This window comes from Oncorhynchus masou, chromosome 10 (assembly GCF_036934945.1).
Source record: "Oncorhynchus masou masou isolate Uvic2021 chromosome 10, UVic_Omas_1.1, whole genome shotgun sequence".
NCBI lineage: Eukaryota > Metazoa > Chordata > Actinopteri > Salmoniformes > Salmonidae > Oncorhynchus > Oncorhynchus masou.
The window spans coordinates 22387718-22406304 of record NC_088221.1 but is presented as its reverse complement, the minus strand read 5'-3'; the positions used below and the strand labels follow the sequence as shown (position 1 = coordinate 22406304).

General features: G+C 41.9%; 1 protein-coding gene across 6 annotated transcripts in view; it reads right to left on the bottom strand.

Annotated features, from left to right (window-relative positions):
* Positions 1–18584, bottom strand: part of LOC135547341 (inositol polyphosphate-4-phosphatase type I A-like) — a 37885-nt gene extending 19301 nt beyond the window's left edge. For 5 of the 6 annotated variants that reach the window (XM_064976261.1, XM_064976265.1, XM_064976262.1 and 2 more), the window contains exons 1-8: positions 18436–18584; positions 5170–5479; positions 4986–5030; positions 1790–1908; positions 1171–1287; positions 976–1055; positions 727–835; positions 259–349 (exon numbers count right to left, since the gene is read on the bottom strand). In XM_064976261.1, the coding sequence (XP_064832333.1) occupies positions 259–349; positions 727–835; positions 976–1055; positions 1171–1287; positions 1790–1908; positions 4986–5030; positions 5170–5275 (667 nt within the window). In that variant the 5' untranslated portion in view covers positions 5276–5479; positions 18436–18584. The remainder of the gene's footprint in view (positions 1–258; positions 350–726; positions 836–975; positions 1056–1170; positions 1288–1789; positions 1909–4985; positions 5031–5169; positions 5480–18435) is intronic. The other variant, XM_064976263.1, reaches the window with a different exon arrangement.
* Between the last annotated feature and the right edge of the window lie 3 nt (positions 18585–18587).

Genomic DNA, 18587 nt, shown 5'->3' with positions numbered 1-18587 from the left:
CCCGATTTGAAAATTGCATTTTTTTAATTACATTTTTTAATTTGAATCCTACCCTGTGATGTCACAGAGAAGCATTTTTTTAGGACATTTGTTTTCTTTTTAACCACAGATTATAGAAATGTGCTGATTTCACATACACTGTTTTGGTGATGGAGATAATTAATATGAGGTTGAAAAGTGGCGGAATTGCCCTTTCAGACCAACACACACTTGCCAATAGAGAAACACACGCTGACACACACTGGAACACACACTCACCAGCCTTCAGCAGTGTGTCTTTGCACAGAGACGCAGACTTGGCCCTGATGTTCACGGACTCAGTCAGGCTATCATCCACTGGAAGAACCATCTGAGAAACACAAAAGGAACAGACATCTTCATTGTATGATTCGTCCTGGATGCCCTTCACTTGAACAGTAACCTGAACCGACTGGCTGAATTTCTACCATGTGGATTTAATCTTTCTCCTTGTCCTTCTTGGTCACTGATCAAACAAGTGAAAGCAGTTTGGTTGTCCCTAGCTTGCCTCGGGCAGTGATCTGAATACAGACAGGTAAGCCAGGAAAGGGGGAAAAGTGCAAAAAATGATCCTACAAACATTTAACAAAGTAGGTCTACAATACATACTCTGTGGTCCATCATCAAACAAATCAGATAATATGGGTATTACTAAGTTTTGACCTTACGGTCTTCCTTCCTCAGTAAGATCCAGACCAGGCCACTCACCCTGCCATTGATGGTGTCCTGCCGGGCGACAGGGGCTCTCTGCTCCCTCCTCTCCTCTATCTGCCAGGCGATGATGGTGATGTTGCCCATGCGCTCGTTCTCCGCTGACCTGGGGACAGACAGTAATAGGTGTCTCTACAGTACTGAGGCTCTTATGCCCATACCCGGCCCTACTATTTAACAATAGCTGAGGATGTATGTGGAGGTTGTGTGAGTGTGTGTATATGTGTGTATATGTGTGTGTGTTACCTGAGGGTTAGGTGGAGTCTGTGGTGTTTGTCCTGCAGCAGCTCCTTCACAGGGAACATGGCTGACCCCAGCAGGTACATCTGGGAGTGGAGTGTTTGATTAGTTTGGGGTTGAAGAGTTAGGAAGGTTGTGAGGTTTTGGGCAGTTGACTCTAGTGGGGGAGTTGGAGTAGTTTTTGAGGGTGAAATTTCGTACCGTGCCCTGGGAGCGGTCCTTGACGTCGTACACAGATAGCTTAACCTGGGTCTGCTGAGTGATCAGAGAGTCCTGGAAGAATGCTATACTGCTCAGATAGATAGGATTACTAGTACCCTAGAGAGAGAGAGAGAGAGAGAGAGAGAGAGTGAGAGAGAGTAGCAAGACCACTCCTTCACTAAAACATCATTATCAGTAAAAAAAAGATTGTACTTTCAATGACTGTGATATGTGGTTGTTTATCCACCTTAGTTGAATTCACTGACTGTAAGTCACTCTGGATAAGAGTCTGCTAAATGACCAAAATGTCAATGTAAAAATTAACAATTGCAAAGCACACTGGGAATTATCATTGGCCTTTTTGGGGGGGCAAAGCTCATTATAATAATATCCAGCATGCTTTACAAGTGTTCATTTTACATCTACATTTACATACAGGTAATTTAGCCAGCACTCTTATCACACCTTAGTGCCATCAGCCTTCTGATACCAATGCATGGTTAAAGGGGGCCACAAAATTGTGAACCACTATAAAGAATGGTATAGAAAAGTTACACGATAAATTAGAATGTAGTTCAGAAGTAATTCAATTACTGCCCATCTCTGGGTGTGGTTCTACCTCTATGATCTCTGTCTGAGCATGTTTGGTCCAGAAGGCCTGGGGAGGAGTGGTACAGCTGACAGCCACAAAGCTGGTCGGTTTACGGTCCAATGCTGGGGTGATCAGCTCACTGCATGCTGGGGGTACAACAGGGAAGTGAACATTAAAGGAAAAATCTGTCATCTCAATCCTGGCCCTAAAATAGGGATGGGGCTGGGGAAATGTAATTGGTTACCTTTCTCAAATTCATAGTCAGAGTAATACAAGTACATTTTTCATGTTATGATAAGTAAGACTGTTGTAATAAACTAATAAGGCATTTATAAGCTTTATTCTTCAAGAATCAATGGGTACTGTTTAGGGTTTCCATTTGACCGGCAACATTTTAATTGACCGGACATTTAAAACATTTACCGGATCCATATGCATTGGGTGCGTAACCTGATTAGGGCGTCCTCCCACAGTGCTCAGAATGACATAAATCAAATTTAGAATATGGTAATTCATATTAACCGAACATCTAAGTTGAGGATGCAACGATGTGCGGCCCTTCTTACCGAATTCTTATGTGCACTTTAAAAATGTTAGACTAAAATCCAATCAAATCAAACTTTATTTGTCACATGCGCCGAATACAACAAGTGTAGACCTTACCATGAAATGCTTACTTACAAGCCCTTAACCAACAAAATTTTTAAAAAGTTAAGAAAATATTTCCCAAATAGACTAAAGTAAAAAAATAAATAATAAAAAGTAACAAAAATTAGTAACAATAATGAGGCTATATATAGCGGGTACCAGTACCGAGTCAGTGTGCGGGGTACAGGTTAGTAATTTGTACATGTAGGCAGGGGTGAAGTGACTTTGTATAGATAATAAACAGTTAGTAGCAGCAGTGTAAAAAGGGAGGGGGGTCAATGTAAATAGTCCGGTGGCGATTTTATTAATTGTTCAGCAGTCTTATGGCTTGGGGGTAGAAGCTGTTGGTCCTAGACTTGGCGTTCCGGTACCGCTTGCCGTGCGGTAGCAGAGAAAACAATCTAAAACTTGGGTGACTGGAATCTCTGACAAAATGATGGGCTTTCCTCTGACACCACCTATTATTTTGGTCCTGGATGGCAGTAAACTTGGCCCCAGTGATGTACTGGGCCGTACGCACTACCCTCTGAAGTTGCCATACCAGGTGGTGATGCAACCGGTCAGGAAGCTCTCGATGGTGCAGCTGTAGAACCTTTTGAGGACCTGGGGACCATTGCCAAATCTATTCAGTCTCCTGAAGGGGAAAAGGTTTTGTTGTGCCCTCTTCACGACTGATTGGTATGTTTGGACCATGATAGTTCATTGGTGATGAACCACAGTCCACAATCAGCTCCTTTGTCTTGATCACATTAAAATACACCTCTGCTGTCTTCAACCAGGATCTCAGCAATCACTGCCTCATTGCCTGCGTGCGTAATAGGTCCACGGTCAAACGACCATCCCTCATCAATATCACGCTCCCTACAACATTTCAACGAGCAAGCCTTTCTAATCGACCTGGCCCGGGTATCCTGGAAGGATATTGACCTCATCCCATCAGTAGAGGATGCCTGGCTGCTCTTTAAAAATGATTTCCTCGCCATCTTAAATAAGCATGCCCCATTCAAAAAATGTAGAACTAAGAACAGATATAGCCCTTGGTTCACCCCAGACTTGACTGCCCTTGACCAGCACAAAAACATCCTGTGGTGTTCTGCATTACCATCGAATAGCCCCCGCGATATGCAACTTTTCAGGGAAGTCAGGAACCAATGTACTTAGTCAGTTAGGAAAGCTAAGGCTAGCTTTTTCAAACAGAAATTTTCATCCTGTAGCACTAATTCCAGAAAGATTTGGGACACTGTAAAGTCCATGGAGAAAAGAGCACCTCCTCCCAGCTGCCCACTGCACTGAGGCTAGGAAACACTGTCACCACCGATAAATCTACGATAATTGAACATTTCAATAAGCATTTTTCTACGGCTGGCCAGGCTACCCCGACCTTGTCCTACAGCTCAGCACCCCCTGAAGCAACTTTCTCCCCCACTACTCCTTCACCCAAATCCAGACAGCTGATGTTCTGAAAGAGCTGCAAAATCTAGATCCCTACAAATCAGCTGGGCGAAACAGTCTAGACCCTCTCTTTCTAAAATGATCAGCCTAAATTATTGCAACCCCTATCACTAGCCTGTTCAACCTCTCTTCTGTATGGTCTGAGATCCCCAAAGATTGGAAAGCTGCTGCGGTCATCCTCCTCTTCAAAGGGGGAGACACTCTAGAACCAAACTGTTATAGACCTATAGTATATCCATCCCGCCCTGCCTTTCTAAAATTTTCGAAAGCCAAGTTAACAAACAGATCAACGACCATTTTGAATCCCACCGTACCTTCTCCACTATGCTATCTGGTTTCCGAGCTGGTCATGGGTGCACCTCAGCCACGCTCACAGTCCTAAACAATATAATAACTGCCATCGATAAAAGACAGTACTGTGCAGCCGTCCTCATGGACCTGGCCAAGGCTTTTGACTCTGTCAATCACTGCATTCTTATCGGCAGACTCAATAGCCTTGGTTTCTGAAAAGACTGCCTTGCCTGGTTCACCAACTACTTCTCAGATACAGTTCAATGTGTCAAATCAGGAGGGCCTGTTGTCCAAACCTCTGGCATTTACTATAGGAATGTCTCAAGGTTCAATTCTCGGGCCGACTCTTTCTCTGTATACATCAATTATGTCGCTCTTGCTGCTTGTGATTCTCTGATCCACCTCTACGCAGACGACACCATTCTGTATACATCTGGCCCTTCTTTGGACATTGTGTTAACAAACCTCCAAACAAACTTCAATGCCATACAACAATTCCGTGGCCTCCAACTGCTCTTAAATGCTAATAAAACTAAATACATGCTCTTCAATGAATTGCTGCCCGCACCCGCCCGCCCGACTAGCATTACTACTCTGAATGGTTCTGACTTAGAATATGTGGACAACTACAAATACCTAGGTGTCTGGTTAGATTGTAAACTCTCCTTCCAGACTCACATTAAGCATCTCCAAACCTAAATTAAATCTAGAATCGCAAAATTTCGCAACAAAGCCTCCTTCAGCTATTAACCGCTAACAGAAACCCTGGTACTGTTATAAATATCAAAGACAATTGAACCAGAGTGAGAAGGACTTCAGCAACATCACTCACCCAGGCTGAACTCCAGCACTGGCTCATCTGGGTCCTGACTGTTACCTACAAGAACACAAGATATTATTATATATTTTTTACAACTACAGCGACAAACAAGGCAAGTTTATACACATACTTATGTTCAGTGGGCAAACATACAGGAATACTGTTACTACGGTAACTATGGTAACATGGCCCTTACCTGCCAGAGTCAGCCCCATTATCTCAGCCGAGAGGTCAAAGGTGTTAGCCCGGTACACGGACCATGGCCGGTGACGCGGGCTAGCCTTCCCCTTCCCCGACATCATGGCTGGGGGTTAAGGGTCAGGGGGTAAGGGAGGTTGGAGAACGGGATTTTGGGTAAAGAGTAGAGGGGTGGAGGGCGTTAAGAACAAATACCACACGTCCTTCTCACACACACACACTCTCTGCAGATCAGATCCCTATGTGTGTTTTGGAAGGATCCTTTCCTGTGGGATTATCTCTTCAGTCTCTGGACTCTTAGTGTGGAGCTGGAGGGAGGGAGAGAGAGAGAGAAGATGACAACAAAAGTATTAGCCACGTCAACATAGAAAGTGAATAGATGGAGTGGACACACACTTCACCTGATCTTTATTTGACATCTACATTACCCTTCTCAGTTGGATTAAGCAGGTATTGTTATGCTGGTGATGCACATACACTGTAGCTAAGGAGTGTCATGAATAGAACAATGGCAGTGAAACCCAGCTGCATCGCCTATGTGCAATTCTAGTCAATTCTACATCTACATATGCCAGGTCCATAATTGTTGGCACTCTTGATAAAGATGAACAAAAAAGACAGTATAAAATAAGCTATGTTGCATGCTCCAAAATGGGTTTATTATATTATTTTATACTAACAAAATTGCTCAGAGAACAAGTCATTTAAAAAACATCTAGGGCTCCAGGACCAGTGGAAGCAAAATAGCCCATAACATAAAATATCCACAACCATATTTTACTGTAGGTATGAGGTACTTTTCTACATACAGTTGAAGTCGGAAATGTACATACACTTAGGTTGGAGTCATTAAAACTTGTTTTTCAACTACAACCACAAATTTATTGTTAATTAAAAACGTATTATGGCTGCAGGGGCAGTATTGAGTAGATTGGATGAAAGGTGCCCAGAGGTGCCCAGAGTAAACTGCCTGCTCCTCAGTCCCAGTTGCTAATATATGCATATTATTATTCATATTGGATAGAAAACACTCTGAACTTTCTAAAACTGTTTGAATGATGCCTGTGAGTATAACAGAACTCATATAGCAGGCAAAAACCTGAGAAGAAATCCAAACAGGAAGTGGGAAATCTGAGGTTAGTCGATTTTCAAAACAGCCCCTATTGAATACACAATGGGATATTGGTTATGTTGCACTTCCTAAGGCCTCCATTAGATGTCAACCGTCTTTAGAAACTTGTTTGGGCATTCTACTGTGAAGTGGGACCGAATGAGAGAGGAATGAGTCAGAGGTCTGCCAGCAGTCACGTGCTGGTCACGCGCATTTCACATGAGAGGGAGCTGCGTTCCTTTGCTTTTCTGAAGACAAAGGAATTCTCCGGTTGGAATATTATTGAAGTTTTATGTTAAAAACATCCTAAAGATTGATTCCATACATCGTTTGACAGGGAGGGACTGGTGCACTTCACAAAATAGATGGCATCATGAGGGACGGAAAATTATGTGGATATATTAAAGCAACATCTCAAGACATCAGTCAGGAAGTTAAAGCTTGGTCCCAAATGGACAATGACCCCAAGCATACTTCCAAAGATGTGTCAAAATGGCTTAAGGACAACAAAGTCAAGGTATTGCAGTGGCTCTCACAAAGCCCTGACCTCAATCCCATAGAAAATTTGTGGGCAGAACTGAAAAAGCATGTGCGAGCAAGGAGGCCTACAAACCTGACGCAGTTACACCAGCTCTGTCAGGAAGAATGGGACAAAATTCAACCAACTTATTGTGGAAAGCTTGTGGAAGGCTACATGCAATGTTTGACCCAAGTTAAACAATTTAAAGGCAATGCTACCAAATACTAATTGAGTGTATGTAAACTTCTGACCCACTGAGAATGTGATGAAATAAATAAAAGCTGAATTAAATCATTCTCTCTACTATTATCCTGACATTTCACATTCTTAAAATAAAGTAGTGACCCGAAACTGACAAAAGACATAGCATTTTAACTAGGATTAAATGTCAGAAATTGTGAAAAACTGAGTTTAAATGTATTTGGCTAAGGTGTATGTAAACTTCCAACTTCAACTGTATGCTTCCGTTTTTCAACGCCAAACTCACCATTGGTGTGCATGGCCAAAGAGCTCTATTTTCATGACATCTGACCATAGTGTTGGTTCCAATCCAAGTGCCAATGCCGTTTATCAAACTCCACACATACCAGTGGTGGATTTAGCGTTGAAAAACGGAAGCATATGCAGAAAAATATCTCAAAGCTACGATAAAATATGGTGGTGCATCTTTGATGTTAGGGGGCTATTTTGCCTCCACTGGTCCTGTTGCCCTTGTTAAGGTAAACAGCATCATTTTAACTTTACTCAGTATGAGGACATTTTAGCCAAAAACCTGGTTGCCTCTGCCAGGAGGCTGACACTTGGCCGCAAGTGGATCTTTCAGCAAGACAATAACCCCACGCATTAATCAAAATCCACAAATAAATGCTTAATTGTCTACAAAATGTCATTTTGCAATGGCATTTCAGTCACAGGACTTGAACCCCATTGAACACCTGTGGTTTGAATTGAAGGGGAAACCATAAGAGCAGACAAAGGATATCAAGGATCTGGGAAGATTCTGTACGGAGGTAAAGTATAAGATCCCTCCCGTCGTGTTTTCCAATCTCATAAATTATTTTAGAAAAAGGCTCAGTGTCATTATCCTCAGAAGGTGACGGTGCTAGAGTATTGAAAACAGGGGTGCCAATCATTTTGACCCCTATCTTTTTTATTACTTGTTTAACACAATCTTGTTCTCTGAGCAATTGTATTACTATAAAATAATATCATGTCCCAATTTTTTGAGCATACAATATAGCTCACTATTTGTATAATTTATTTATACAAATACTGAGTTATACGCTGAGTGTACAAAATATTAGGAACACCTGCTCTTTCCATGACATAGACTGACCAGGTGAATCCAGGTGAAAGCTATGATCCCTTATTGACGTCACCTGTTAAATCCACTTCAATCAGTGTAGATAAAGGGGAGGAGACAGGTTAAAAAAAGATTTTCAAGCCTTGAGACATGGATTGTGTATGTGTGACATTCACAATGGGCAAGACAAAATATTTAAGAGCATTTGAACGGGGTATGGTAGTACTGTAGGTGCCAGGCGCACTGGTTTGAGTGTGTCAAGTGTTGCAACACTGCTGGGTTTTTCACACCCAACAGTTTACCGTGTGTGTCAAGAATAGTCCACCACCCAAAGGACATCCAGCCAACTTGACACAACTGTGGGAAGCACTGGAGTCAACATGGGACAGCATCCCTATGGAACGCTTTCGACATCTTGTAAAGTTCTGTTCTGAGGGCTATAAAAAGTATTTTTTGCTAATCTTTATCAATGGTGCCAATAATTATGGACCTGACTGTACTTGCCTTCAAGTAGTTTTACATGTATACTTTAAAGTTGACTTTCCATTCTGGTTTCAGTTGGTGCTCCTCTATAATTCTTGATTCCTAACAACACATTGAAATATTCAACCGCTCGGAGACAGGGATGAAAACCAAGAAAACTTCCGCTTTCATGAACTGATGGGAGAGTTGAGTGTGATCCAGAAAACTCCAAACTCCAGAGCCTGGGGGGACAGCGAATGTGTGTGAAGTGCTAGGAATCTTTGGATATTCCAAAAGGAAAGCATCTGACAACAGTGAGTGAAAGGTAGAAGATGAGGTACACCGTGATGGATAATCTGTGCACAGTGGCGACTGATTTCTATTCAAATCAAAGGGCTTTATTGGCATGGGAAACGTGTTAACATTAAAAAGCAAGTGGAATAAATAATAAATAAGTAATAAATAATCAGGAAATAACTACTCATATATTTTTTTAGGTATTTCAAATGTTATTTTACGGCTATGTAAGGTGTTGTAATAATGTGAAAATGGTTGTAGTACAAAAGGGAAAATAAATAGACAGATAAATATAGTTTAAATTCACAATGGTGTTTGTGCTTCACTGGTTGCCCATTTCTTGAAGCAACAGGTCACAAATATTGCTGCTGTGATGGCACACTGTGGTATTTCACCCACTAGATATGGGAGTTGATCAAAATGTGATTTGTTTTAGATTTCTTTGTGGATCTGTGTAATCTGAGGGAAATATGTGTCTCTAATATGGTCATACATTTCGAAGGAGGTTAGGAAGTGTAGCTCAGTTTCCACCTCATTTTGTGGGCAATGTGCACATATCCTGTCTTCTCTTGAGAGCCAGGTCTGCACATAGTCAAAGCTTTCCTTAATATTGGGTCAATCACAATGGTCAGGTATTCTGCCACTGTGTACTCTCTGTTTAGGGCCAAGTCACATTCCAGTTTGCTTTGTTTTTTGTTAATTCTTTCCAATGATCTTTTTGTTTTCTCATGATTTGGTTGGGTCTAATTGCATTGCTGTCCTGGGGCTCTGTAGGGTCTGTTTGTGTTTGTGCACAGAGCCCCAGGACCAGCTACCTGAGTCGATTATTCTCTAGGTTCATCTCTCTGTAGGTGATTGCTTTGTTATGGAAGGTTTGGGAATCACTTCCTTTTAAGTGTTTGAAGAATTTAACAGCTCTTTTCTGAATTTTGATAATTAGTGGGTATTGTCCTAATTTTGCCCTGTGTGCATTATTTGGTGTTTGGTATTAGTCTGTTATTTCTGTACTGTTTTAGTGTTTCACCATAGTGAAGGCTCAGGTTTTCTTGGTTGGATGGGTTTCTCAATATTCTTTCCTAGGTTTTTGCTTTCTTCATCAAACCAAGTTGTCTGAAATGGATCTAATTTGTTGTTGCAGATTGTTTTTTGGAAGGTTTCTACACCACCCTGCTTCCATCTACAGCATTTTTTAATAGTGGACAAATGTATTGTGATGGGGGGGGGGGGTGTTCATGTTGAATTTGGCACCATTGAAAATGAGACCCTGGTCTCAATGGGCTCCCATGATGAAATAAAAGTCAAATAAAATAAATAACACACACACATCCCAGTTTGCATGGTCCTAGCCAGGGAGAACACCTGCTACACACAGCATGAAAAGCAGGCCAAGCTCCCAGAATCCTTTGCTTCATTGCTCCTTCCTCCCTCTTGGCATTAGCCCTGTTTCAAAAAATAGGATGGTTCCTGGAGGTAATAACAGATCATCTGACTGGATAGATGAAAGAAAGTGGACACTGCTTTCACTTCTTGTTTACCATCAGATCAGTGAGTTCTTCAAGGAAGGAAGGTGTCTTTTGTAAGTATTGGAAGAATGAAATCCCTACCAGAAATACAATACTTATGTCTATACTGAGTTGAGCTGGCCAGTTCCTTATTCTACACTAACATGGCATATATAAGGAGCTCTGTTTCTATGTATAAATATGTGTATTTATGACCGTTCTCTAACCTCTAATCAAGTGTGCATATTTGCATCCAATATGAATTTTGTCACAGAGATGCTTACTGCTGCAGCAGCTACACCTAGACAACTGAATGAAAACAGGAAACAGGAAACTCACTCTGTCGCCTTGCCTAACTGTCAAACACAAACGTACAACCATGTCCGCCTGGTCACAGACCAGGGGGGGAACTGTGACTCTCTCTCTCTCTCTCTCTCTCTCTCCCCCTTTGACCTCATAGTTGTTTTCAGGGCAGAAGAACCCTCACAAGGCCTTCATTTGATTTTCTCATTGCATAACCCTGTACAATCACATCAGTTTAAAAACAACTCTGTTTCCTTCTCTCTGCTCTCTCTCGATCCCTTTCTTACAAAATGATCTCCCACACTCTCACCTCTCTTCTCTGCAGTATTGTTAACAGCTGATCAATGCGGTTCTGTTACACAACACACACACACACACACACACACACACACACACACACACACACACACACACACACACACACACACACACACACCAATTCTGATTTCAGCAAGACAGAAGAGGCAGAACGGAGTGGTGGAGGAATAGGAACCATAAACTGACAAGTAGAAGATTTTTACAGACAGGGGGAAGGCATTTTGATGACAACACTGAGGGACAACTGTCACTTGAGTCAGAATCACGGAGCACAGCCACGGAGGTGCTGTCTTGCTTAGCCATGAGGTTTTAAAGTACGGTGACACAAGCAATATGACTAACCTGGTCTACTTCTTACTGATATGCAGAGACACAGCAACACATCAAAGATGTGATACATTTTAGGTAGAGGGTAAATTCCAAAATCCACTGCTCAACAACTTAATTGTTTATTTAATTTATCTCGGCAAGTCAGTTTAGAGCAAATTCTTATTTACAATGACGGCCTAGGAACAGTGGGTTATCTGCCTTGTTCAGAGGCAGAATGACAGATTTTTACCTTGTCAGCTCGGGGATTCAATCTTGCAACCTTTCGGTTACTAGTCCAACGCTCTAACCACTAGGCAACCTGCCACCCCAGCTTAACAGCTTTTCTTGTTCATGAATAGAGGCAGCAGATAATAAAATATTGAAAAGATAACATAATAAAAGAAGTGAAATGAAAAAGATGAGATGAGAGACAGAGAGTGAAGATAAAAAGAGAAAGGAAAGAGTAAAAAAGAGAAAGTAGTGAGAAGTACTTCTGAGAACTAATCTAACCTGAAAGGATTTTGAGCTCGCCCTGAGAGCAAACGTTTTCCATTCCTGTGGCATGTCTGAGATGCTTGACATTTCCTCTTACAGAAACTCCCGCGCGCACACACACACACACACACACACACACACACACACACACACACACACACACACACACACACACACACACACACACGGACACACACACGGACACACACACAGGTGAGCGCATACACACACACACACGTACGCACGCACACACACACACACACACACAAACACACACACACACACACACACACACGCACACACACACACGGACACACACACACACACACACGGACACACACACACACACACACACACACACACACACACACACACACACACACACACACACACACACACACACACACACACACACACACACACGTTCCTTCCCATCTGTCTTCCGGATCTGTTTATTGTCAGGTAAATAACTTTTCAGTACTGGAACAAAAGGGCACAGGAACTCAAGCTGAGCCTTTGTGTGTAAGGGTAGGTGGATGGGTATGTGTGTGTGTGCACATGCAGCTATTTGTTTGTGACTGTGTATGATACTTGAATAGAGACCCTCATGTGTGTGCCTGTGCATCCATCCAGAGGGCTTCTGTGTATGCAAGTCTATTTAGCATACACACACACGTTCCTACTCATGAAAACATAGGCAGTCACAGAGAAGCGCACATTCACCATCATACAGACATAAAGACTCCTACCCTCCCAGAAAGGCTGCTTGTTTACCCATTCAATCACTGCCAGGGTAATCTGGCAACTCCATATGAAACCAGACAGTGGGCAATTAGCACCACTAGAAGTCTGGTAATGGGCACTGGTATCATTAGGCTGTATGAATCATTGTCAGTGGGAACAGGCTTTAACACATTGTAATCCTCATAGCCTGGGCCCCTGGGGCTCTGGGAGAAGGACTGTGTGATGCCCCGTCTTTCTGGATCTGAGGCACAGCCATGGGAAGCCAATCAGACATCAGACATCCATCACAAATCATGATGATGGTGACTTGTAGTTCATTATCAGTGGATTTGGCCCAGCAGGAGGGATCAAACCCCACAACACTGGTGTTGCATCAAGCACCCTGCTCCAGGAGACTGAAACATTAGAACTGTGGATATCTGACCCAACGCATCACTGGGGGCACACTGCCTTCCTTCCAGGACATCTACAGCACCCGGTGTCACAGGACCACCAAGAAGATCATCAAGGAACTCAGCCACCCGAGGCACGGCTTGTTCACCCCGCTACCATCTAGAAAGTGGAGACATCACAGGTGCTTTAAAGCTGGAACCGAGAGACTGATAGAAGCTGTTTATCTCCAGGCCATCAGACTGTTAAACAGTCATTACTAGCCAGCCTCCACCCAGTACCCTGCCCTGAACCTTAGACACTGTAACTTGCCTGCAGGTACTCTACCCTGCACGTTAGAGACTGCTGCCACATGTACATAGAGTCATTGAGCATTAGTCACTGTAGACCCCTTTCCTGCAGTCAAATGACCTAGTGGCCTAATGGGTGGAATGTTATTCATATTTATCATAATTTCATAATTAATTATTAAACATTATTTGAAAAACTCGCCGAAAATCCGGTGTTTCTATGTCAAACGATTTTGTTATATTTCAGTCTCCTATGACGTATATAAAGTGTAATTATTGGGATGCAAACTCCAAATGTAATACATTTCAACGTAAATTTGATCTGACATGGTACAGGTGTCTTCTTTTTTAAAGCCCATAACCATGTGTGTGAGGTGGATACTTTTGTTTCATAGTAGATTTGTTTAAGACCACCAAGAAACACCTTGTTTGACCCTGATTTAGCCCACTGCAGTAAAAGGTTAATAATGTTTACATAACGTTTACCCACTTTATATGTACAGTATATACTGTATTCTAGTCATGACTCATCCTTTAAATCAAATCAAATCACATTTTATTTGTCACATACACATGGTTAGCAGATGTTAATGCGAGTGTAGCGAAATGCTTGTGCTTCTAGTTCCGACAATGCAGTAATAACCAACAAGTAATCTAACTAACAATTCCTAAACTACTGTCTTATACACACAAGTGTAAGGGGATAAAGAATATGTACATAAATATATATGAATGAATGAGTGATGGTACAGAGCAGCATAGGCAAGATACAGTAGATGGTATCGAGTACAGTATATACATATGAGATGAGTATGTATACAAAGTGGCATAGTTAAAGTGGCTAGTGATACATGTATTACATAAAGATGCGGTAGATGATATAGAGTACAGTATATACGTATACATATGAGATGAATAATGTAGGGTATGTAAACATTATATTAGGTAGCATTGTTTAAAGTGGCTAGTGATATATTTACATTTACATCATTTCCCATCAATTCCCAAAACTATAGTTTTGGCAAGTCAGTTAGGACATCTACTTTGTGCATGACACAAGTAATTTTTCTAACAATTGTTTACAGACAAATTATTTCACTTATCATTCACTGTATCACAATTCCAGAACAACAGCAAAGGACCTTGTGAAGATGCTAGAGGAAACAGGTACAAAATTATCTATATCCACAGTAAAACGAGTCCTATATCGACATAACCTGAAAGGCCACACAGCAAGGAAGAAGCCACAGCTCCAAAAACCGCCATTAAAAAAGCCTGACGATGGTTTGAAACTGCACATGGGGACAAATATCATACTTTTTGGAGAAATGTCCTCTGGTCTGATGAAACAAAGAACGGTTTGGCCATAATGACCATCTATATGTTTGGAGGGAAAAGGATGAGGCTTGCAAGCCAAAGAACACCATCCCAACCGTGAAGCATGGGGGTGGCAGCATCATGTTGTGGGGGTGCTTTGCTGCAGGAGGGACTGGTGCACTTCTCAAATTAGATGGCATCATGAGGGAGGGAAAATTATGTGGATATATTGAAGCAACATCTCAAGACATCAGTCAGGAAGTTAAATCTTGGTCGCAAATGGGTCTTCCAAATGGACAATGACCAAAATCATACTTCCAAAGTTGTGGCAAAATGGTAACAAAGTCAAGGTATTGGAATGGCCATCACAAAGCCCTGACCTCAATCCCATAGAAAGTTTGGGCAGAACTGAAAAAAAACGTGTGCGAGCAAGGAGGCCTACAAACCTGACTCAGATACACCAGCTCTGTCAGGAGGAATGGGCCAAAATTTACCCAACTTATTGTGGGAAGCTTGTGGAAGGCTACATGCAAAATTTGACCCAAGTTGAACAATTTAAAGGCAATGCTATCAAATACTAATTGAGTGTATGCAAACCTCTGACCCACTGGGAATGTGATTAAAGAAATACAAGCTGAAATCATTCTTTCTACTATTATTCTGACATTTCACATTCTTAAAATAAAGTGGTGATCCTAACTGACCTAAAACAGGATATTTTACTAGGATTAAATGTCAGGAATTGTGAAAAACTGAGTTTAAATGTATTTGGCTAAGGTGTATGTAAACGTCCGACTTCAACTATATATAGTTATATTCCAGATTCTGGACCGGATGCTAATTTCCTGCAATTCTATCCATTTTGCCATACGGTTTTGCGCTGCGTATTTATATACTGGATTTTTGACATAGCCCATTCAAATGCATTGACTGTTGTACATATCATTCTTAGTATATCTTGTGTAAATGAATATTGTGTTTATACATATAGATTGCATTTGAATTACTGCCACAGTGCTATTTGGTTGTTAATTGTATTAGACATTTCTTGATTAATTTTATTTTGTATTTTTGCGTACTGTTTGACATTTACTGCATTGTTAGGAGCTAGTAACATAAATCTGCTAAACTGTGTACTCGACCAATAAACTTTGATTTGAACTTTGATTTTGATCTTCCAGAGATCCATTACAGATCAGACATCCACAGTCTGTGGGGTCCTGTCAAGAGAAGGGATAGCTTTATGGGCTTGAGGATGGGGGAATTTGGTAGATGAGTGGTTTTGGGAGTTTGAAGGGGAGGCTCCTCCTTCTTGGGCAGGGAGGATGAGAGAGGGGATTTTGCATTGTAATGAAAGGTAGTGGGGGGAAAGGTATCCTGTTTTTTGAGGAGAGAAAGTGGTAAGAGAAATTGGTCTTTGCCTGTCATAAGGTGACCTGGGTGGGGGTTGAGAGAGAGGTAAAGTAGCTGGTCCTATGGGGTTTGGGGTACTTCAATTCTGTGATGGAGAGGCTGAAAGAAAGGGTCCGGGTTGAGAAGATGCCAGCTCAAAGTCAGCTGCTCAGACACCCTTCTCCAGGGATGCATGGAAGGTGAGGACAGTGACCCAGTTAGGAGGACCTGGCTCTGGCTGTGTGGTAAACAAGACATCCTGCAGAGACTGTCAGTACTGTCTGGACTGGAGCATCTCTCATCCTCATCTATTCCCCTTCCTTCTTCCTTCTTTCATCTCCACCTCCCCTTTTCCTCTCCCCCTTCCTCTCCCCTGCCTACCATTGTCCATCTCTTCTGTGGTTTTCTCTCTCTCTGTCTCACTCTATTCTCTGCTCCCCAGTCTATTTCTCTCTCATCTCATCCCCTCTCCCCTCTTTATTGCTCTATTTCCATATCCTCTTGTCTCGTCCTTTCACCTCTCTTCTGTTGCTCTCTCCTTCCATACAGGATCTATTGATCCAATCAGAATATGGGTTTAGCTGACCTTGCTCTACACTGTTAGGATGCAATCATTTCCATGGTGTTTTGGAATGTTCTATCAACTGATGATGGATTGCCATGGTAATGCAGAATGTTCATTCAAATGACGCTAACTGATGTGGCTCATGGAATGGAATGTATTTTTTGCAATGTCAGTTGAGTTTACTGAACAAATCATTACACAGATTGAAGGGTACACTTCCTGATTTTACTTCCTGGCATGGGTACACTCAAAATGGCTTCATGCCACCACTGACTTGAATGGAGATGCCCTTTCTATTCATTCTTATTTCTAAGACTCTGGATCTGTCTGAAAGTACACACTATTACCTATTCAGTAGTACACTACCAGAGCCCTAAGTGACTGACCAATGTGGTTGTAGTGAGCAGAATGGAAATATATCATTTGACATGTGGAATCTCTAACTGGCACACATGTAGGAGCATAGATACAGAATCCTGACAGAACTGATATACTGTCTATGTGTTGGAGAATGTACTGTAGGTGGTGGTAACTCTGATCTGACTCTGATCTCACAGGCCTAACCAATCAATCCCTCTCATTGATCAGGTAAAAGCTGAGGTTTAATATCAAACAACCCAGTACATCCTTTAGCCATAGAGGAAATAAATCTTTGTGTAAATCCCAATCTAAACAGATGACTCTCCTATCCTTTCCTTCATCTGCACTGTGAAGGTGTCTTCACTGTGAAGGTGTTCTTAAATCAGTGTTGATAAAGACAGAGATATTAAGAGAGGAGGTCACTTGAGACCATTGAGATACACCCCTTATGGCGGCTTTGAGAAGCAGAGTACACTCAGGGGACTCAGTCTCAGAGGTCAACCAGACACATAATGAGGAAGGAACCCAGGACAAAGAAGCTCTTGTTACACCTGGACAACAAGGTTGTTCTTCCACACTGTCAGACAGCATGAGAAAGTGACCTTTAGTAATATTAATGAGGGGGAGGAAGATGAAGAAGCAAGACCTTGATTTTCATAATTATACTGTTCTGAGTCAGACTCTCTCTCGCACGCGCACACACACACACACACACACACACACACACACACACACACACACACACACACACACACACACACACACACACACACACACTACTGGTCATGGAGCTTTTAATCATGTTGAAGCTATAAATTCTTGCTTAGTGGACTGCTTTACTGACACTTGAGGGTCTATGATAAAGACTTAAGAGAGATAGCCTTGCGCTGCTTATGGTCAATGGTTTTAATCAGTCTGCGTTCATCACACACATGCACACACATAGCTGTCTTGTCATAATAAATAAACTGCTAATGATTAAACAGATCAAAGGTAATCCTCTCCAGAATATAATGATTTTGAACATCTCGTTCATGCAGTCACTTAGCCCACAGTTAAATACAACCACACGCAATACCACTCACTGCCTTTGCTGTAGGCCTAAGTGATGCTGCTCTTTGTAAGACTGATCCGGGCGTCAACAAACCACCCGCAGTTTGTCTAGGGCTGTACTATAGGTTGTATGATGCAGACATAAAGAAATTAGGCTACATACACCATTGACACCATTGGATAAATATAGTACCTGAATCAATCATACTGTTATTTGTATTCTATTGCACTAGGCCTACACCAGTCTCAATGAGTGTTATTTCCTCTGATGCTCCGACAATAACAAATATTGTGTCATGATGAAATCTGCTATTCTGAAGCTCATTCAAAGGTAACTCGTTGTTGGTAGTGCTTATTTAATGAGCAGTTCCGTTATTCAGAAATATGCAACAACGGGATGGTCATGTCATGCAAACAGACCTTTTTCATTTGACATCACAGAATAGCGATTTTATAACGTGTTTATTGTGGGCTGTCAATATATAGCCTAATACATTTCAGCGATAAAAGCATACATATTTAAATATACTTACTTTATGAGACGGGTAACGGGTAACCATCCCTGTATTGAAACGGTAAGTGTGCAGTTTATCTGATAGCCTATTGATGCTCATCTCGGTTCCTCCTTGAGTCGACGGAGTCTGCAGTGGTACAGGATTTGCCCTACCCCATGCTCCGAGTGACA